Genomic DNA, 20900 nt, shown 5'->3' with positions numbered 1-20900 from the left:
GTCACCATATTAAGTATCATAATAAATACATATATTCTTATTCAAAGAGGTTCATTAAACCTAGTGAATATGAATAGTTGCTCATGTAACTATCCACTCGTTCAATTGATTTATAACAATTATGTCTTTTTAAATTTTTATTATTATGATCCATTTTTTGAATAAAAATTCTCCTTTTAGAAAAAATAATTTATTTCTAAATTTTTGGACAGGATTTCACCAGCAATGCAGATAAGGACGAAATGTAGTTTTAAAATTTCATATTATTGTTAGGCTCCTTTCATAAAAACTCATAAATTAGCTCAAAAACATTGAAAAGAAAAATCTGATCCGAAATAATTTGACGTTCGTAAAATCAAACATTTAAAGGGGCGCAAACATAATTTACTTGTTATCACGAAGACATGAGACGTAAGTCTAACTCAATGAAATTCAAAAATTAAGGAAGAAACAAAAAAGTAACCGATTTTAGAGTCAGGGAGCAGCTAGGTTGAATCATGATCTGATTATTCTTCAGTATCACTTTGTGATTTAGGAGCCCAGAACTTTGATTGGAGAATGCTTGAATCGGAAGAGAGAGAAGGAATCGTGGCGTTGTTAAAGTCCCGGAAACACAAGTCACTGAAGTGTCCGTCATTACAAGCTGTTAGTATACGACTTCCATTGACAGCCATTGCAGAACACCGATAGCCTTGACGAGAATCAGATAGAGAGCAGCAATTCAATGAAGTTAATTGTCTACCGTTCCCCGTCTCCCAAACATGTACCTGGAAATCCTTCAGCCCACCACTAACAATCTTGTAGGGATCCATGTGCAAGAGGCTTACATTGCCTCTATGTCCATCTAATTCAGCTACTGCTTCTCCCTTGTGTATGTCACACCCTCTTCTCACATCCCAAAGCATTGCTCTGACAACACCATTTGCATTAGCACACAAACAACCACGATAGTACAGAAGCCACTTGATGCATAACGACGCAACTACTTATCAAACAAAGTCAACCATATGAGTTCGAAAGAGAATACCTTTGAGCTAACCCTGTGCACATCAATGATTTCTCTGGCAACATTTGAAATGAATGTACTTCTTCTTGATGGTTCACTTTGAAAACTTGACGCATTGTTCTTATATCAATTGCAACAACAGAGGTACCAGCTGCAATATAGATCAGTGATTCATGACACTTCATTGCTTTAGGTGCACCAGGCACAGTGCTCTTTCCCACACAGCATGAAGAACGATTGGCAGATGAAGTAGCAGTGTCCCAAACTATCACCTGCATTGAGAAATTAAAGTAAAGGACCATTGATTCTAAGCCAAAAGAAATCGTGTAAACTAGATTATGTAAATGAGATCACAGAGATAATAGCTTTGGAGGATACTAATTCTTACTAGGAAGGCCTGGAGTTTTCTGTACATATTTACTTTAAAGTATGTGGTTTAAGGAGCAGAACTTACAATCACATGGTTAATTATCACGCTTCACGAAAAGCAAAGATGCATCATAAGAACAGATAATGCTGCTCAATGATTACGGAATTCAACTCACTTGGTTTTAGAAGGGGAAAATTGTGATAAACACACAAGTATCGCACTAGCAAGGTGTTACATATTTCATGCTTGTGGGGAAAGTCGAGTTCAGAGGCAATCTTGGATGGTTAGGAAACTATGTAAGATAACAGAATAAACGATCCCCTGAAGAGACGCCACATGACCTAGCTCAACCTCCTCATGTTTCTACTTTTCTAGAGAGAAAAAGTGAAGCAGTAGGAGCTTGCTTTCAAGTTCCTTTTGTCACCCCCTTTTCCTTCCTAACAAAAACAGCATTACAAGATTTTAACTACAAACACCAAGAGGACTAATAAACAAGAGAAGGAACTTCTTTATGGATTTTCACTTGGTTTCAAATATGAGTTCAAATTAAGAACAGATTCTGCTAATACTCGAATCAAAAGTTTTTATACTAAATAACAGCAGAATCAATGCAAATAAAAAAGATATAATAACTCAAAACAAGATTTGCAAATATACATCAACAGAATCAAACAAAATGTCATGGAAAATCTTAGAACCACTCAAATTTGCCACTTTGGGTGTCGCTTGCTCATAAGTCAAACTTAAATGTGCCAACACAAATTACTATACCTTGGAGTTCCTTGATATGCTCACTAGAAGAGATGTCTTGTGCCTGAAACCAGAGAGATTCCAACAATAAGACAGTTGAGAAGATTGACTAAAATTGATGATTAGAATTTAGCAAACCTCAACTCCTATACCTCCTCAATATTCTAAATCTAAAATTTAGCAAGGGAGCTTTTTAACTTCGATTGACAACAAATAAACCTGAAGCTAATGTAAGCTCCTTCTAGATTGCTATATTACCTTGGAGATACTAGTTTCTTGAAATCTGTACTCTAGAGATAAAGGATAGTTTGACTAAAACCAAAGACTGCTTCGGTTGCAATGATGCATGGAGAAAAGAAACAAATCTTCATTGTTCACCTAAAACTGGCAGCTAGATAAGCAAAGCTAGATGCCAAACTCCCAAGCAAGAAGGTTTTGCAGCACAACAGGATAATAATATTGATAATTGCAACATATATGCAAAAATAATTAAATCATACCCAGCAACTGACATCAGCACTGCAGGTTTATCATGCCCGTATAGAACAGCCTTTAAATCATCTTGGCTGCGCTTTCCACTACAATCAAGGGACCATAATCGAACAATTCCATCTGAACCACCGCTTGCAAGTATTTTACTCGGATGATCACCCAACAATTTGTCTGAAATTGCGGAAACTGAAACATTACAGATTCTGAAGCTTCTTTGACAACTCCCCTAGGAATGAAACCCACAGGCAATACTAAGAAAGTGATGGACAACATAGTTATTTAAGAGATTGGATACCCATACATGGAATCTAAAACGAACATAACCAGAAACTGATGCATGCTCATATCATATGCATTGAACCTGACATTCATCTAACTAAAAAAAAGCCATACTCCCTAGGTGGCAAGCTACAAAACATCAATAGTTCCACTGATGGAACCTGCATCATAAATTAAACATACTTCTGCACAATCCTTGTAGACTATAGGCCAGCTATGATGCATCAAAAGATTATTTTGTTTCTTGCTTTTGCAATTGGAAAATGATATTCAGCAAAGAACAAAATGGTAACACAATAAGTACGACAAATCCATGATATAGTGAAAACAAAACTTAAAATTAGAAACAAAAAGTTAAAAAGAAATTCAACTAAAGAATATGCAGATTAGAATATGACAGACAGGGTAAAATTGGATCAGGAGTTCCATAAGCTCATTAACACAAGTATTCAGATAAAAGTTTAGTGAACTACAACTCATCTTTATTTATTTAAACTACCTTCCACCATAGCCGAATTGAATGGTCCAAGCTTGAGGTTACAAAAAGATTATCACTTTTCTGCCCCTTGCTACTATACAAGCATGTCTCTTCAAATGGAATTGATCTGCAGTTAGTAGTATTATGGCTATTGATACACATTAAAAAGAATTGACAAACTAAGATGTAATGTATTTATAAGTGAAGTAAATGATCCTGAATTGGATAATCTAGAACTTCTGTTGACATATCCATCTGGTTTACCACATGTGCTTACTCCTAAATAAAAAGAAAATATATAGCAACTATAACCTCAGAGAAGTAATTTTGGCAGTGTGACCCCTGAGTGTGTCATATGAATCTTCTCCATGCCGAAAATCGTCAATGTTCATTACACAAAGTGAAGATCCCTGCAAACAAGTTATCAACCAAAATCATGTCATATAAATTGCATGGTTTAATATTTTATCACCTTAACTGCAGAAGGAACAGATTACAAAAGTCCACACTGCCATTGTCGGAAAATATATAAGATACTGTAGTCGAGTAAGAGATAATTGTAAAAGCAAATCCATAGCTTGTTGTCTGGTAGATCCAGATAAGCAAGCTGGCAAGCTAATACCAATATTCATCAGTATGACTGAGTACAATGAAAAATTTATTACTTCTACAGCGTCAAATTTTCAAGTTATTACAACAGCTTTCCGGATCATGTGGTATTTTCTGATTATCGGAAGCAAGAATACTCCCCACCGCAATAAGATAATGCAGATGGAATTCTGGAAATAGCATTCTTTAAAACAACTATGTGCCCCAATCACAAACAAGTTGGGGTTAGCTATACGAACCCTCACTGACTATGTCACTCCATTTAAGCTCATCTCAATCCAATATTATACAAAATAAAAAGTACTAGAAGGTAATCGGTGAAGCAGAGACACCTACAGTGGAGGGATGAAAGGAAAACAACAAAAAGATGAAACCTAATTAAGTGGACAGTCCAGATGATGGTGATGTTAGCAGCTTCTACATGGAATGTTGCACGAAAGTTGAAAATAGAAAAAGGCATATCTTGACCACAGAAAATTCCTCGGATACCTAAACTTTGTAAGGCAAGAATAATAACAGGGTAAAAAATGAGGCGAGACCAGTAAACGACTACAATCAACTAGGATAAACATGGAGAAGGGTTTGGGAGGGATTATCTACGAGTTACGAAATGAGCGATAGTGTCCCTCAGAAATTTACCGGTAATCAAAGAAGAAAAAAGGTATGGTACGTCACAAAAGATAAAAAGAAGAAAAGGCACAAGCATGTAATGGAAAGAGGAACACAACTTTTCTGTATCCTAAAGGCGTTAAGGGGCTTTGATATCATTGATTCAAAAGAAAATGAAATTCCTATGGTAGGGTTCTAGTGGCAAGAGTATGATACGAGGATTATATGCACTTCCATAGAGAAAGTATAATATTTAAGTAGAGAGGGTAGAGGAGTAGGCTCATTACCAGATTTCACAATGTGCACCACTGATCAAGAAAGAGATATCAGATCTTAAGGGATGCTGCAGAAAATCGGAAGTAGCAATTGAATCACAGTCCAGAGAAGTAATGCTGCTCAAGTATCAGTCTTTTAGCATGTTGCAAAAGTCGGAAGTGGCAATGAATTTCTTTCCATTCAAGGAAACAAAAGTCAGGGGGAGTGCAGCACAAACTAAATCAAGGGGCAGTTACCTTCTAAGTAGCCTGTCAAATTAAAAATCACTTCACATATCTAGATGCAAAACATACTGAGGAAGATTCATTATGGGCAGCTGGTATCTTCTCTTCTCATACTCATGGAAGCAATAAATCGGACAATAAAGATATAAACCTAGAAGATCTAAAGTAAAGTTAGTACAAATCATGATGGAACCAATGAGCCAGAAGAGAGGGAAAATTGGAAATGTCAAGTTCACAATCACAGCTTCTCGAAAGTCCTGCTATATCTCATTTTAAAACTGGTTGCCCAACATCGACTTTCAAGGGGCAAGAAAGAAAAGAAAGTTATACACAATGTTAAGTCCCCCCTTTGTGCTAAATAAATACTTTACACAACTGATAACCTGTGTGAGGTCATAGAAACATGTAATAACATCAAATCTCCTACAAAAAGGAAAAGATAATAAAGCTTGAGCGGCTAGACACCAACATTCCTTAGGGTACAAAATAATACTAAAACACATCCTTCATTCTTATACTCATACTTCTCATAAATTGCTGTAGTATTTAACAAGGACTGAAGAATCAATTAAAACAAGCACTTTGAGTTGTATGACAGGAATTCGAATAAATGGTAGATATACTACCTCAGAAAATATGATATTGTCTTTGTCAAGACACAGATTTTCATGAGGCTTTGCCCTGATAGGAAAGTTTACAACTTCAGGGTCAATGAACTTGAATTGCAGCACATCAGTACGCCTGGAAAGGTATAATTCCCTCTCAGTTGATGTGTGTGATAAGCCAGAAGGTACTAGTGGAGACCACTGCTGTCTGCAGAACATGAGATTAGTACTACTCTCCAAGAAACCCACAAGCAATTAAATACTGAAAACAAAGCAGAGAATATGTTGATAACAGACCAGCCAGTCACAGTTTCCAATCATAAATACTTTTGTAGCATCTTTGAGATTACTTCTCATAATTAGCTTAAAAGGAAAAAGTTACTTCTGAACATTCTTTAGCTTCCAATGCAACAAAAACTCCAATTTTATGTTAATTATTCAGAAACCAAGGATCCCAAAATCTAAGAAGATATCCTTTTTTATTCGTCCTCACTCCTCAGAAGATAAATTTTGCCAATATCTTAGAAGATATATGACTTAAGGATATCCTAAGCAGTTACAAGTTGCCTTTAATTTTTGATTGTGTACTGGAATATGCACTACTTCAGTTTTGATTTTGGAATTTATTCATTTACAAGCTCAAGCTCTTAGAAGTTCAGGCAAAATCACTTGCCTTCAAAAAATTCTAAGAAACGATCTCCACACATTTCCATCTTGCACAAAAAAAGTTAAAAAAGAACAGGAAAAAAAATTATAGTCACGCTGTAGTGTTGCCAAGGCCACTTAATGTCCATGTATTTTCTCTCATCGATAATGCCAAAGCTTCACAGTTGGAAGACGTTCAATAACCAATTTTTTGCCTACTTCCCTCCCCATAACAAGAAAGTGACAGCTTCATAAAGCACATTCATGTTTGCAGGATAACACTAATCATACTGATCTAAGAGAAAGAAGAATGCAGATATCAATCAAACACAAAAAGGAAAAGAGAATGATTGTGCAAAGTTATCAAGCAAAAGGAAGTGACTTTTTTCATGTACTCCGCATTTACACAGATAAAGTCCCCTCTGTTCAGCAAAATGTTGCAAATCAGAAAGTTTAGGAGGTGATTTTCCAGGAGCACAAGCAGCTGCAATTCCAGAAAAAAGTATGCATTCCCTGTTCTGCCTCTATACAGATAGACAATGGTTTTCCTTAACTATAACTGGCGATGTGAGTTTGCTAAGCATAACTACACCGGATAAATGAGAGGGTTGCAGGGTAGTTTCAAGATAGTCAAATTACATGTCCTCTTAATATATATGATTTATTAACCTCCACTAGTTTCATATTGAGGCTTCATTGATAGATAGATCGATTTTCCATAATCATCCTTTATTTGAGCTAATGTGTTCTATAATTTATTTTTCCTTTTAAGCGAACCCGCAACTGCTACCCTTTGGGTGCACACACGGTAAAACCCTACTCCTACGCAATACCTCACAAATCACACAAGAGGTGTAACCCCCTCCCCCCGGAGACGAGCTCGAACCAAAAGGCAAACCCCTTGCTTTTTATAATTATAAATAATTTCCATGTCGGAGGACTCAAGTTCAAAAACCTAGGTCCGTGAGCTATTGCATAGGAGCGGGTTTTACCTGTGAGGGCCAAAGGGTAGCGCTGCAGGTTTCCTTGTTATAAAAAACAAAAACAAAAAAAACATACCGGTTTATGCACATTTATTCAGAACCTCAAATCTGTACAAAGAGGTAATCCATTTTTCCAATTCGATGAACAATAGTGTGCTCATAGGGTCATTCTCATTAGGAAGCAGGATTGTATCTTTATCCAATCGTTATCCAATAATTAGCCGGGGTGTAAAGAAAGAGTTGGAAAAAAGTAATTACAACCTGAAAAGGGATTCCCAGACTGGGTCTGAATACGCGGCTTTTTGAAGATATTTACTGGACATGGCCATGTTCGATACGTCTTGAAGATTCAGGTAACTTGCACAGTGAACTAACGCGTCCATGTCGACGTCTGTTAGGCTGGTGGAGCTATTTCCAGTTGCCGGTGGCGATGAAGTCTCATCCATCTTTCGATTCTCGAAAATTTCCCTCTTCCCCTACTAAACTCTACAAGGAAGACATATACATGTTAACTTTTCTTTGAATTTTAACCTAAATAAAACCCCTCAGCTATGATCTATGCCAGGCCTTTTTATCTCACAGAGTATCATCAAAAAAATATATATATATATACCTCACAATAATTAATAATTTAAATTATTTATAATTATAAAAAGATTAATTCTCTCTCAAAATTTCATCATATCATTTAATTGAGACAAAATAAATAGTAATAATATTTACTAGACCCGTAAAAGCACAAACTTCAATATTTAGCATATTACAAAGTATTATGGGAAGAAAATAATAAAATATGTTGGCAACTTTACACAACTACAACAACAAAGGACCATATTATAGAATATAAAATGAAATTCTAAACATTAGATAAGAAAAATAAAAATACTGAAAAGCTTTTAGAAAAAATATGCATTCCTTTAAAATAATACGTAACTTTTTTTCTTTGAAAACAAGTAATGCTACAATATGTTTTTTTTTAACAAGTAATGCAAAACTAGCAAATATTTTAACATAGTATAGCATATTAATGTGAGTTTTTCTATTTCTATTAATAATTCAATTGATTTGTTAACTGAAATTTTATCATAATTTCATATTTATCTTGTTAGTAGAATTGAGTGATTCTTTGAAAGAATAGTACACTAGTTAGACGAGAGACGCGCGCGAGATTGGGAGATGAAGGAAAAAGGTGAGTGACAGGGGAATAAATAATGAGAGAGACGAATTGTATATGTAGATCTAACAAAGTGTACAAGTATATTTGTCAAATAATTGTATATATCTAACTATTATACATATGTATTTGTATATCTAGTGAGCGAGATTGAGAGAAGGATAAGAAAGGCGAGCGTGATCAGGATGGGAGGGAGAGAGGCGAGCGAGAGAGGGTAAATAGTGGAGAGAGACGTATTGTAGATAATTGTATATATGTAATCGGTATACACATGTGTATTTTTATATATGACGAGCGAAACTTAAAAAATGAAGGAGAAAGACGAGCAAGATTGAGAAATGGAGGAGAGAAGCAAGAGAGATTGCGAGAGGGAAGAGAGAGGTGAACTAGAGAGGAGCAGAGTGTGGATAGAAGCTAGTATATCTCTCATATAATTGTGTATATGTATGTATAATTAGTATTTGTATATGTAAAAAAGAGGAGAAAGACGGTATAATTACAAAATGCTAGCTGTAATTGATTAAAACTATAGCTATGTTAGTTAATTAATTAACATATGTTTGCTTATCCACGTAACTTTTATCTTAAATGAATACATGACCTCTCTAGTAATTTGATATGACAAGACAATAATACAAATTTACAAAACACTCATAAAATCAAAACAATAATAACCGACATGAAAAAACTATATATGTGCAAAACGAAGATAGATTAAGAGAATATGGTTCATACTTTAGGTTTTGATGTTTTGTATAACGTGAATATGTGAACTCAAAGTTAATGTAAAGTGTGAATTTAAACGTTAGTGAGCAAACAAGTAATGTACTGAAATTAATATTTAATATTTATGCATGGACAAAGCAGTAACTAATAAATTACTATCATCCTAATGGATTATCGATATATCAATAACCCAATATTAAAAATTAATATCGAATCGATACTAGATAATTTTTATTAACAAAACCATTAAAAATTTGCTAACACAATAATAATAAACCAATAACATTTTATTAATTTGATCAATTCAATTTTTGCACGCTTCTACTTTTACCCAACAACACACCTTTCCTATAGATAATATAAAAAATTTCAATATAATAATTTACTTGTCTATAAAAGTTGGGACACATTTTTTTTGAAAAAAAATAACCACGTATTTTTCTACAAACATTTTCCTTTTGTACCTATAGTTATTTTTGACTATTTTATAAAGGGATTATTTTTTTTCCGTTCCAAAATAAATTAAAAATAATAATCAAGTAATTGACTAGCTTCCGCAGCTGGTACCCTCAGTCCTCCACTTCCAATTCCGTCAACTGAACCAACATCATATTTTGCCCAAACCCCCAAACCCTATCCCCCCGGATTCCCAAACTCCGAAATGCCTCCGATCACCGGCGTCACCGGCGTTCTCCTCCTCCTCCTCCTTCAACTCTTCGTCACCGCCACCACCGCCGCCCCAATCCTGGGACTAGACTCCTTCCTCAACCAACAATCTCGGGTTGACCCGACAGCTACAAACGATTCATTCCTCTCTCTTCCTTCTTCTCTCAAGAAGCATCTCTCTCAACCCTCCATACATCACCCACCCATCCCTTCTTCTCTCCTCAACCTACAAGTTTCCGTCCCCATCACCGTCAAGCTTGTTGGTAGCAACTTCTCTTCTTCTGCCAAATCTCAGCTTTCTTCATTTCTCACATCGGCAATTTCTTCCGATCAGTTCCACGTCATCACCCCTTTCTCTTTTCAACCATCTCATCACCTCTCTATATCCCATTCACTTCATCTTGATGTGACTCTTTCTCCTTCTTCTCTCTCTTCACGTCTTTCTGAAACCCTCAAGACCCATCTCGCCACTGTACCTTCCTCTTTCAGATCCGTGCTTGCCTCTGTCCCTCACTCCATAGTTGATGAAATTGTCAAACAAGATTTTGAAAAAGAGAAACCCATTAGTGGGATTTACATATATATTCTCAATTTGGGCTCCCAGTCGAAACCCTACGCTTATAGCTATACGCCTGGCGATCCATCCCCTGCTTTCACCAAGTGTTTGGGCACTGTGTGGACCGGAAAAGAGAGATATTTGTGGATTGATTTGGGGGCCGGTCCGGTTGATTATGGCCCGGCGTTGTCCGGCGATGGTGTACTTCCTCGTGGCGAGTTTCATCCATTTGCTACATTGCACGGCCGACCCAAGTCCCAAAAGGCTCTGCTTTCCGATTTGGCCTCACTGGTTTGGAGTGCTTATCAGGTTCTTCTCGTGCCCTCTTTGCGTATCCCTATCCCGTTTGAGAATTCTTTGATTGTTGAGTTTATACACATATATGGTTCTTCGGATAATAAGGATAGCGTTGGGTTAGACTGGAAGCTGATAGAGAGGAATTTTATGGATGAAGTAAATGAGAATGGATTGTTGTTTGGAGATCAATCTTTGAGATTTAAGAAGTATGACGTGAATTTAGCAGAGTGCCCTATCTGTTCGTTTGCCATTTCAAGGGCAGCTACCTCATATACTTCTAGGTACCTGTTTGATAACTATACACTGATTGTCAGTGAATACCTGGACTCTAAGCGTTTACACCAGACATTGTCTGAGTCGGCTGCTGAGTTTAGGCGGATTGCTAAGGTTCCTGAGGAGGACTTTGGTGGAAGGATACTTCCAGTTTATGTTTTTGATTTGGATGTCAGTTCAATTCTGATGCTTGATCGTTATCATCAGTCTGTGGCCTTTAAGGATATGGTTATAGCAGTCAGGACAAAGAGTACACAGACTGTGAGTGATTATAGCTGTAATGGGCGTCATGTGTTTACCCAGACTCGTGAATTAGAGAGGCCCATTTTAGGTTCCATCTTACAGAGCATGTGGGGGGTCTCACCAACACATTTAGTCTGGAGCCCAAGACACAACAGTACTCTAGTAGACTATACGTGGAGTGTCGGGCAAACACCATTTGGCCCGTTTTCAGAGGTTTCTTCATTGTCATTTGTGCAGAAGGATGCTGCTAGGAGAAATGTATTGTTGACATCGCTGAACTTCAGTATTTCTAGTGCTCTTGAAGTTTTTGAATCCATTTCTGCACATGGTGGGGAGAGGAAGCTTCTTAAGCATAATCAGCTTACTGAGTTCATGCAAAGGTGGAACTTGTTCAAGTACAAGCTAGACAAAGCAGTTTCAGCACTCTCACACTTTGACTTTGAAATGGCTTTGTATTACCTGAGGGCATCAGATCATGACATATATGCCATTCATTCTCTTGTTTATCATGCTTCTCAAGAGCTGGAAGCATCACTAGTCTGTTTCAAGGACCCACCATTTCCCTGGGCGTCAGTTTCTATGTCTGCTGGAGTTTTTATTTTCCTTCTGTATGTTTGGGCAAAGAGAGACAAGTTCTTTTCCAACAAGCGAAAACAATTTTGATATTTCCTGAACCGTTGTTTTGTAAGATCTGAGTTGATACAACACCTGTATCTATGAGTAGCATGCTGGCTGAAAGCTCTGAAATTAGAATTCAATTGTTAAGAAATGGTACTGCAGTTTCAACTTTCAACTAGCACAGAACATCTTGATCAAGCCTTTTGGATCATATATGAGCATTTTGGTCTAACTTCCTTTGGATGTTCATTGAAGACTTTAATAGATTCAACTAACTTATCATCCAACTTCTTCCCATGTATAATTTATTTTCCGAGAAGTTTGTGAATTAGCTCCTAGCACAATGTGTTGGGAACACAAAAAATCTCTAAATTGAATAAAAGAAAGAAGAATTTTATGCTGGATGTCAGTGGATCAGTGCTTATTTTTTGGCAGAGAAGCAGAACATGTCTAAGTTTAACTTATTGCTCTATCAAAAACGTGTAATGATGATTATTGCTAGTGACAATTTGCAGAATCTTGGTATACTCTTTCTGTGATGACAGGAGAAATTAGTGAAAAACAGGAAGAATATGTGCTATATAAAATGTATTGGCAGTTGACAATTCTTTCTTGGTCCTGTTTCTTCCTGTTGATTTTCTTTTCCAGCTTTTGGAGCAAGGCAGTGAGCAAAATTATTCATCATTTGGAAAAAAACCAAAAATTTGAAATTACTGAACTCTATTACTACGAATACAAATACAAATGTCTAACCTTGGCATTTCGAAATATTTACACCATATGTTATAAATCTTAGTCAAAGATGTTATATGGGAGTACGTAGTATGATCGTTGGAAGCAAAAGACAACTACTTTTAGACACGGATTTTGAAACAACTTTTCTACTTAACAAAAGAGGGAGAGATATGAGTGTCTTTTTACGCAATATTTGCCTAACGCGGGTAAATGACTAATAAGACGTAGTTAAGTGGATATAAAATAGAGAGCTTCATTTAGTCATCGTTATTATGAAAATATAAATATACTCAACAGATTACTGAACAATAGCAGTAGCTAAATAAGATATTTTTTTGTGCAAATTTACTAGTGGCTTAGAATTCAATGGAGAGTAGGTTAATTTAGGATGATTTCTTTTTTTTTTAGATGGTTAATAGTAAAAATAGAACTTGTGAAACCAAGACTACATTTAGTGTAAATTGATAATTCATTCAAATTTTTAAATACTACGATTTGGACATAGTAATTTCCACAAGCAAAGATTATTCATATGAATGAACTAATTTTGAAAAAGAAGGTTCTCAAAAAAATTGGGATGACAAATTTACTACTACAGCAATAATATAAATGGAACAGATAAATCTAAAAAAAATTATTGTGCACATTACAAATAGTCGGTTCCGGGTCGGGTCGAAAAGTCCTAAACCGCGTAATGTGTTTCGCGCGGGAGGACGTTGATGCTTGCGGATCTCTATATATATATAAGTGAAGTATACACCCATTTTCCCTAGTCCTTCTCTCTTACAGCAGTGTGTTTTTACATACGAAGCAATGACGGACGGTCATCAGTTCAACAACATCTCTCTCGGCGGCCGTGGAGGCACCGTAAGTTGTTCTTACTCTCTTCTTGATTCTTGTTTTCTTTTTGTTCTCTTCGTTACTTGAGATTCCTACTTTCAAATGACCTTTTGTATGTGTTTTTCTTCGTGCAGCTTAAAACCCTAAATCTTGTTTATACTAAAATCGTTGTAACAGTTCTTTTTCAAACCCTAAATTTTCCAATTTGTTATAATCTCGTCGTTTTTGTTGTTTAGGTGGACTCTTGAAACCCTAGCCCTATTAATTGATGAATTTCTTGAACGTGATTGAACACTAGCAGTATGAATTGATGAATTTCTTGAACGTGACTGAACCCTAGCAGTATGAATTGATGAATTTCTTGAACGTGACTGAACCCTTGCAGTATGAATTGATGTGTTTCTTGAACGTGACTGAACCCTAGCAGTATGAATTGATGAATTTCTTGAACGTGATTGAACCTTAGCACTATGAATTGATGAATTTCTTGAACGTGATTGAACCTAGAACTATGAATTAATGAATTTCTTGAACGTGATTGAACCCTAGCAGTATGAATTGACAAATTTCTTGGACGTGGTTGAACCCTACCTTATGAATGGATGATTTTATTGTAATGTGATGTATTGTGCTCTGTTTGTTTAGTGCTTTTATTAGTTTTTAACTCTAATTAAGTGTCTTTATGGGATATTTCCATCTGATTTGGGCCTATATGAATAAAAGAAAAGGAAAAAACAGAAGAATTTGTAAGATACACACAAGGGAGAGTGAATGTTACCTTGGTAGAAAGATTTTGTATTCAAGGTATATGTTAATGATGATATTTTTTATAAAAATAATTTCTGAGAATGCAGAATACAGGGCAGCTCAAGGTTCAGTCTGGAGGTATATTATGGAAGAAACAAGGTGGTGGTAAGGCCGTGGAAGTTGACAAGGATGATATAGTGGGCCTTACTTGGATGAAAGTTCCTCGAAGTAATCAGCTGGGTGTGCGGATTAAGGATGGTCTTTACTACAAATTTACTGGTTTTCGTGACCAGGTGAGTCTCTATTTTGCTTTTAGCAAGTTTTAGTTTATCAGTTTCATGAACTATTTCGTTGCTGCTGTAGTGGAATTGAAACAGCTTAATCAATGGAGAGAGACACAGACAATTAGCCATAATAATTTGGAAATTTTGGTACTGGGTTACTTAGTACATGGTAATTAGAAACCAAAGAATAGTTCAATTAAAGCAAAACCAGGAATCTTACAGGTTGACTGGTGACTTGATTGAATTTAGGTGTGACCAACAAGGGTGTGGTGGAGTGTTAAGTACTCCATCATCTTTTACCAAAGGTCTCGGGCTCAAATGATTACGGAATTGCTTTTGTTAGGGAGTTCAATGTGAATTTCCCAGGTCAAATCCGGGTGTAAATGGGCCCCAATGCATGTACTGGATACTAGATAAAAAACCAAATAATAAAAATAAGTATTATGGGTGTTTTGGATCCCTAACACAGCTACTTTGGAACTGGCTACTGGAAGTGTTAGTGTCACAGTTCGGCTACTGTAGTTTCAGGCTGCGAGGAAAACTGGAACAAGGGGAGAGCAATGTTCTATGTTTATTGAGCCAAAGATTAAGTTCTGGGTTAATTGAAGCCAAAAGGCAAAGTTCTGAGTTTGTTGAAGCCAAAGGAAAGTTATTTTCTTCATATGTTACTGGTAGAAACTGACAATCTCTTAACTTCTTTGTACTAGTTTATGCCTCTGAATCTGTGCAATGTATGTAATAGCTGGAGAACCTGTTGGATAGGAACAAATTCATGCATTATTATCTTGTGTTGTCAGTTTTTGATGTCCCTTGCTTGTGTATTTACCTATTCGCAGGATGTTGCGAGTTTGACCACCTATTTCCAGAGTTCTTGTGGGATATCTCCAGAGGAAAAGCAGCTATCAATTAGTGGAAAAAATTGGGGAGAAGTCGATCTAAATGGTTGGATATGTGCTTTCTGCTTTAGTACACTGGCTCCCTTGATTTTCTTATGCTTGACATACGTGTTTTTTCTTATTTTTGTAAATGAGTTCTAATTGAAATAACCTTAATTTTTACAAATAATTGGTTTTTAATGTCTTCAACTTAAGTGGCTGAATGCAAGTGGTTTGAATATGAAAGTTCACACTGCACATAATGCGTTTAATAGTCTTGCAATGGATCATATATGGAGGCAAGATTTAAATACCGTTGGTAGCTTTTTTCTTTGTATTTCTTCTGTCTACATGGGGAACTGTTGATGACATCATTGGTTTTATACAATCTTCAAAGGGGTTATAATAGACATAAGAAAGTAAGTTGCAGTTTAGGAGGAGGAAATATTGAAAATAAAGGCAAAAAGGAGAAGAGACCCCCCCCCCCCAGGATCCCATCTTTCTACTTCTGTTGTTAGACTACTAGTAATCACCAACTTATCTATTCCATGAGTTATTTACCCTACTTTAAACAGGTTCTAGTTTGGCAATTCATATGTGAATTTTAAGTGTGGGCACGATAATGCAATTTATTTGTTCTCACCTTATACTTCTTTCTTTGTTTGATATTCTCTTGCTTTTTCTTCTTTTGGTATACACATGTGAACATGATCTTCTCTTGAAACATCTATTTTATTTGGAATGTGCACACATACATGTTTTGACTCTGCTCCACCTTCTGCAGCAAATATGCTCGCTTTTCTTGTTGGTAATAAACAAGCATTTGAGATATCACTGGCAGACGTTTCTCAAACACAGCTTCAAGGAAAAAATGATGTCATGTTGGAGTTCCATGTAGATGATACAACTGGGGCTAATGAGGTTACTTATTGTCCTCAATGATTGCTGATGAGTTTTTTTTTTCATTTGACATTGACGTGTTACTGATTTGCTGGCATTACAATCATTTTTACATGAATGACACTTCTTGACTAATTCTTGAAAGCCACTCTATTCTCAGTAAGCCACTTTCATTGATTTCAGAAAGACTCACTGATGGAAATCAGCTTTCATATCCCTAATTCAAACACTCAATTTGTTGGTGATGAAAACCGACCTCCTGCTCAAGTAAGCAAAAGGCGTATCAATTCAATTTCTTGAATTCATTAGTGGAGATATCATTAATCCCTTCTTTGACACGATAACTTCTCTTGGTAATAACTGAGTAATATGATTTGTACATATTAGGTTTTTCGTGATAAAATTATGTCAATGGCTGATGTTGGTGCCGGAGGTGAGGAAGCTGTTGTCACATTTGACGGTATTGCCATACTTACTCCAAGGTTGGTTAACTGTTTTTCATGTTCAGTATCATTGTTATCTGTTTTTTGCTTCAGAGTGATTGATATGTGTCCATATGCTGCAGGGGTCGTTATAATGTGGAGCTTCATCTCTCATTCTTGCGCTTGCAAGGGCAAGCCAATGACTTTAAAATTCAGTACAGCAGCGTAGTCCGTATTTTTTTGTTGCCGAAGGTTATTTCTATGTTCAATGTTTTAGTTATGCCTACCCCTTTTAATTCCTTCATGGAGCTTTCTGAAATTGTCTTCATTGAACTTTTAAGCATTGTATAATTGAAATGACTTCTCTGCTTTGCAGCATAACCAACCACACACTTTGGTAGTTATCACTCTTGATCCTCCAATTAGGAAGGGCCAAACTTTGTATCCGCACATTGTATTGCAGGTATTGATTGATGCACATATTAAATAATGACGTACATTCTGTTCTGGTATTAACCTGCTGCTTCTTTGTCTTACCAGTTTGAGACGGACAATGTGGTAGACCTTTCGCTGGCTTTAAGCGAAGACCTTCTAAATACAAAATACAAGGAGAGGCTGCTAATGGGTTACAAAGTAATATTTTTTTTGTGTTTATAGTCATTTGGATTTGCATCAACTGTGAAAATAGAAATGCAAGTTCATTGTTTGTCAAAAAAAGAAAAGAAATGCAAGTTCATTGTATTCACGTGTTTGGTGCTGTTAATTTTTAGCATTTAATAATAATTTTACTTATTAGCATTTAATAATAATTTTACTTGTGAACCAGGGTCTTATTCATGATATCTTTACTCAAATTTTACGCGGCTTGTCTGGTTCCAAAGTTACTAAACCAGGGAAGTTCCGTAGTAGTCAAGATGGGTATGCGGTGAAGTCCTCATTGAAGGCTGAAGATGGACTCCTCTATCCTCTTGAGAAAAGCTTCTTCTTTTTACCTAAACCTCCAACACTTATACTGCATGAAGAGGTAAATTCAAGTTTTTGTAAAGCTCAAAATCTTGTGAGATACATCTTCATTCTTGAAAAACTGACCTATTGTATGATGCAATTAGATTGATTATGTGGAATTTGAGAGGCACGCTGCGGGCACGGCCAACATGCATTACTTTGATCTTCTCATCAGACTGAAAACTGAACAAGAACATCTTTTCCGGAATATCCAGAGAAATGAGTACCACAATCTTTTTGATTTCATCAGGTTAGCTTTACTTTCAAGTCTTCTTCTCGCTCAATTTCGGTTTAACAAGTCTGCTTAGTCTTCCTGACACAATCATTGAGTAATGCAGTGGAAAGGGTTTGAAAATAATGAACCTTAATGAAGCTCGGGCTACAGAAGGTGTTCCTGTTTTGCCCGATGATGACGATGATGCTGTTGATCCACATCTTGAGCGTATTAAGAATGAAGCGGGCGGGGATGACAGTGATGAAGAGGTAAACATGCCTATTTGTCATTTCATCATCTTCAACTCCATGGATGTCTCTCTAAGTCATTGTCAGAGTATCTTGTTGGATTCTAGCATCTTTACTTGCCCTTTGTGTTGTTGGAAATTCTTGAAATGCTGTCTGACATTCATAACCTTTCCAGGACGAAGATTTTGTCATCGATAAGGATGATGGAGGGTCTCCTACTGATGATTCTGGAGGGGATGAGTCTGATGCCAGTGGTAGTGGTGGTGAGGAGGAGGTATAATTGCCCTTTCACGTTTATATATTTTCAAGTTCTTATTTACAAATTGGAAAAATATGAGCTGACATTCATGTATGCTGGATTCAGAAACCTGCAAAGAAGAAGCCTAAAAAGGAGGGTACTGTGTCAAAGCCATCTACAAGCAGGAAAAAGGCAGATGATGATGGATCGAAGAAGAAAAAACAGAAAAAGAAGAAGGATCCAAATGCTCCGAAGAGGGCAATTAGTGCTTTCATGTACTTCTCGCAGAGTGAAAGGGAGGTAGGTGCTCTGTTACATGATTTCTTTCTTAGAAAACCAATGACTTCTCCCGCGTTCTGTGGTCTGTATGCCAGGTTTTTTGTTCTGAGAATTATTGAAACATATAATGTTCATTTTGAAGGAAACAAGTCTTCATTCCCCATAAGATGAATAAAAATAGGCACCCAATGCAGTGTATCTAAGTCTTAGCTTTTCTTACACGAATGTATTTAGAGCCTGGGCTACTCAAAACAACTGATCCATGCATGATCGTATTAACTACTACAAAATTTAGTCCATCATCAAGTTGATAAATCCGTAGCAGACTTAAAAGTGCCAGGGTCCATAATCCCATTTTTTTTAATGGAGGAGAGGCCCATAATCCCATTTCCTTTAATGAAGGAGTCCATAATCCCATATTAGAATCCCTTTATTTATGATATAAATCCTGAAATAATTGAGTTCCTTGAACTGGTACCTTTCATGGGCATTTCATCCAATTAGAGGCATTCTGGGTGGTAGATTCATTTCCTCGAGGACAATGACATGTCTAGACAGCCTTCTGTTCTACTAGTGTAAAGGGCTTATTCCTAGTGCAGGGTTGCCTGAGAGACTTAGTGGCCTTACAGAGTAGAGTGCTCGGAGGTGGAAGAAAAAATAGGGACTAAATTGGTGATTAATGAGATGGGAGGCTCTTATGATGGTGTCAGTTAGGCCCAAGACGTATATGTTTAACAAAAGTTTATTATAATTTTTCTGGTTTGTTGGAAATTACACCCACCTGCTGTTACCGTATTAGCCTGCTTCTTTTGTGAGTTGGTGTGTTTTCTTGCTTTGAGGTACATTTCAAGACTCATCATGGTTGTAACATTCCATTCACTTCCCTTCCGTTTACTGTAGAATGTGAAGAAAAGTAATCCTGGAATTGCTTTCACTGAAGTAGGGAGGGTTCTTGGAGAGAGATGGAATAAGCTGTCAGGTTGGTTATTTTTGTGGCATTCTGGTATCTTATTTGCTTCATTATTTTATTATCAAGGGCGGTTGATTTGATGCTCATGTTTGCTGCTGTCTGTTTTGTGTTTTCATTTTCTTCAATTATATAATTGGCTCACTTGCTGTGTTAATGGTTTCTCAGCTGAGGAGAAAGAACCCTTTGAGGCCATGGCCAAGGCAGATAAGAAACGGTACAGTGAACAGATCAGTGATTACAAGAACCCTCAGCCAACTGTCGTGGATTCAGGGAATGAATCTGGGAGTAATTAAGTGCAAAATCGTTTAATCGAGTGTGGGAACTTAGAAGGTTGACGTGCCTAATCAGCAATTGTGGTTCATAGTTGGAGGTCTTGCTGCTAATGTTTTATGTGAAGCTCAAGTTTTGGGGGAAGTTGAGAATATAGGTTTCGTGAGGCACTTCTAATCAACATCTTAATGAAATATAATTGTTCGTGATATTCTGGAGTACTCTAGACATTCCTCTATGATGTGTTAGCATAATCTAGGAGCTACGTAAATTCTCCTTTAACTTGGTTTCCCGGATATGAAAAGGTAATTTTATAATTTGCTGAGCTTTTTATTAGAGATGTCTCTAGAATTTGAGGTTTATATGTTCCTGTTTCAGTTTTTTTCAATTGATAAAATAGCCAATGAAATTGCAGATCTGTGATTACCACATCCAATAATTTGTTGCAACACCTGGTAGCTGAATGTGAAAAATGTCGGACTTAGACGTCAATCTCTTCCCAAAATGATTAGAAGCGATTGTAATTTGCCTTTTTTTTAATCAATGTAAGCAATTTAACTTGCACCAAAATGCACCACTTGGTTATGGTCAGTGGAATAGCTATGCGATACGGTAACAACAGCGGATCCCTCTACAGCATCATCAAGCCCGTCATAACAACTCCACATTGGCACATGATCTGCCCGAAAATTCTATCAACCAAATGTAGAAATTCTGTTTTCATTGCCGTTGTTCAACGTGGTCTACCACGTCTCTGATCATTACAAACAATGTTGTGAATGCAGTGTCTTTGGGTGATCACGTTCTTCACGTAAGAAATTACCTGTCGAAATATAAACAGTTTACGATTGTGCTTGGTACTAGCTCGTTAAGAAGGCTCTTTTTCTAAAAAAAAATTAAATAAATAGTTGAAATTGGTATTAAGTTAATTGATAATTGGACCCTTCTCGATTAAAATGACAAAAATTTCCCTAAAACGGTTTATTTAGAGGGA

At 36.5% G+C, this 20900-nt stretch overlaps 3 protein-coding genes across 6 annotated transcripts; 2 read left to right on the top strand and 1 right to left on the bottom strand.

The window, feature by feature from the left end:
- Window positions 1–326: 326 nt before the first annotated feature.
- LOC101259012 (mitochondrial division protein 1) lies at window positions 327–8203 on the bottom strand. Of its 2 annotated transcripts, none has more exons than XM_004232190.5 (8): window positions 7588–8203; window positions 5720–5906; window positions 3688–3785; window positions 3397–3502; window positions 2627–2844; window positions 2148–2190; window positions 1028–1278; window positions 327–909 (listed from the first exon to the last, which is right to left on the bottom strand). In XM_004232190.5, exons 1-8 carry the CDS (start codon window positions 7770–7772, stop codon window positions 507–509), a joined length of 1491 nt encoding a protein of 496 aa, XP_004232238.1. In that variant the 5' UTR covers window positions 7773–8203; the 3' UTR covers window positions 327–506. The 2 variants fall into 2 exon arrangements, with proteins under 2 accessions (XP_004232238.1, XP_019067992.1); XM_019212447.3 differs by having other exon boundaries at window positions 7403–7904.
- Window positions 8204–9498: 1295 nt separating this feature from the next.
- On the top strand, window positions 9499–12486 carry LOC101259498 (uncharacterized). The gene has a single exon (XM_010317958.4). The coding sequence runs from the start codon at window positions 9888–9890 to the stop codon at window positions 11922–11924; it is 2037 nt and encodes a 678-aa protein (XP_010316260.1). The 5' UTR covers window positions 9499–9887; the 3' UTR covers window positions 11925–12486.
- Window positions 12487–12692: 206 nt separating this feature from the next.
- On the top strand, window positions 12693–20704 carry LOC101259798 (FACT complex subunit SSRP1). Of its 3 annotated transcripts, none has more exons than XR_739764.4 (17): window positions 12693–13481; window positions 14309–14494; window positions 15322–15427; window positions 16145–16281; window positions 16444–16527; window positions 16648–16742; window positions 16826–16934; window positions 17059–17145; window positions 17223–17315; window positions 17509–17706; window positions 17792–17937; window positions 18026–18170; window positions 18325–18423; window positions 18514–18687; window positions 19567–19645; window positions 19802–20211; window positions 20322–20704. XR_739764.4 is itself a non-coding variant. In XM_004232193.5 (16 exons), exons 1-16 carry the CDS (start codon window positions 13428–13430, stop codon window positions 19927–19929), a joined length of 1920 nt encoding a protein of 639 aa, XP_004232241.1. In that variant the 5' UTR covers window positions 12693–13427; the 3' UTR covers window positions 19930–20242. The 3 variants fall into 3 exon arrangements, 1 of the variants encoding a protein (XP_004232241.1); XR_011215081.1 differs by having other exon boundaries at window positions 20307–20704; XM_004232193.5 differs by lacking the exon at window positions 20322–20704 and having other exon boundaries at window positions 19802–20242.
- Window positions 20705–20900: the final 196 nt, after the last annotated feature.

The sequence above is a fragment of the Solanum lycopersicum genome, chromosome 2, assembly GCF_036512215.1.
Source record: "Solanum lycopersicum chromosome 2, SLM_r2.1".
Lineage (NCBI taxonomy): Eukaryota > Viridiplantae > Streptophyta > Magnoliopsida > Solanales > Solanaceae > Solanum > Solanum lycopersicum.
The sequence above is the reverse complement of the archived record's forward strand: the minus strand, read 5'-3'. Positions and strand labels throughout refer to the sequence as shown.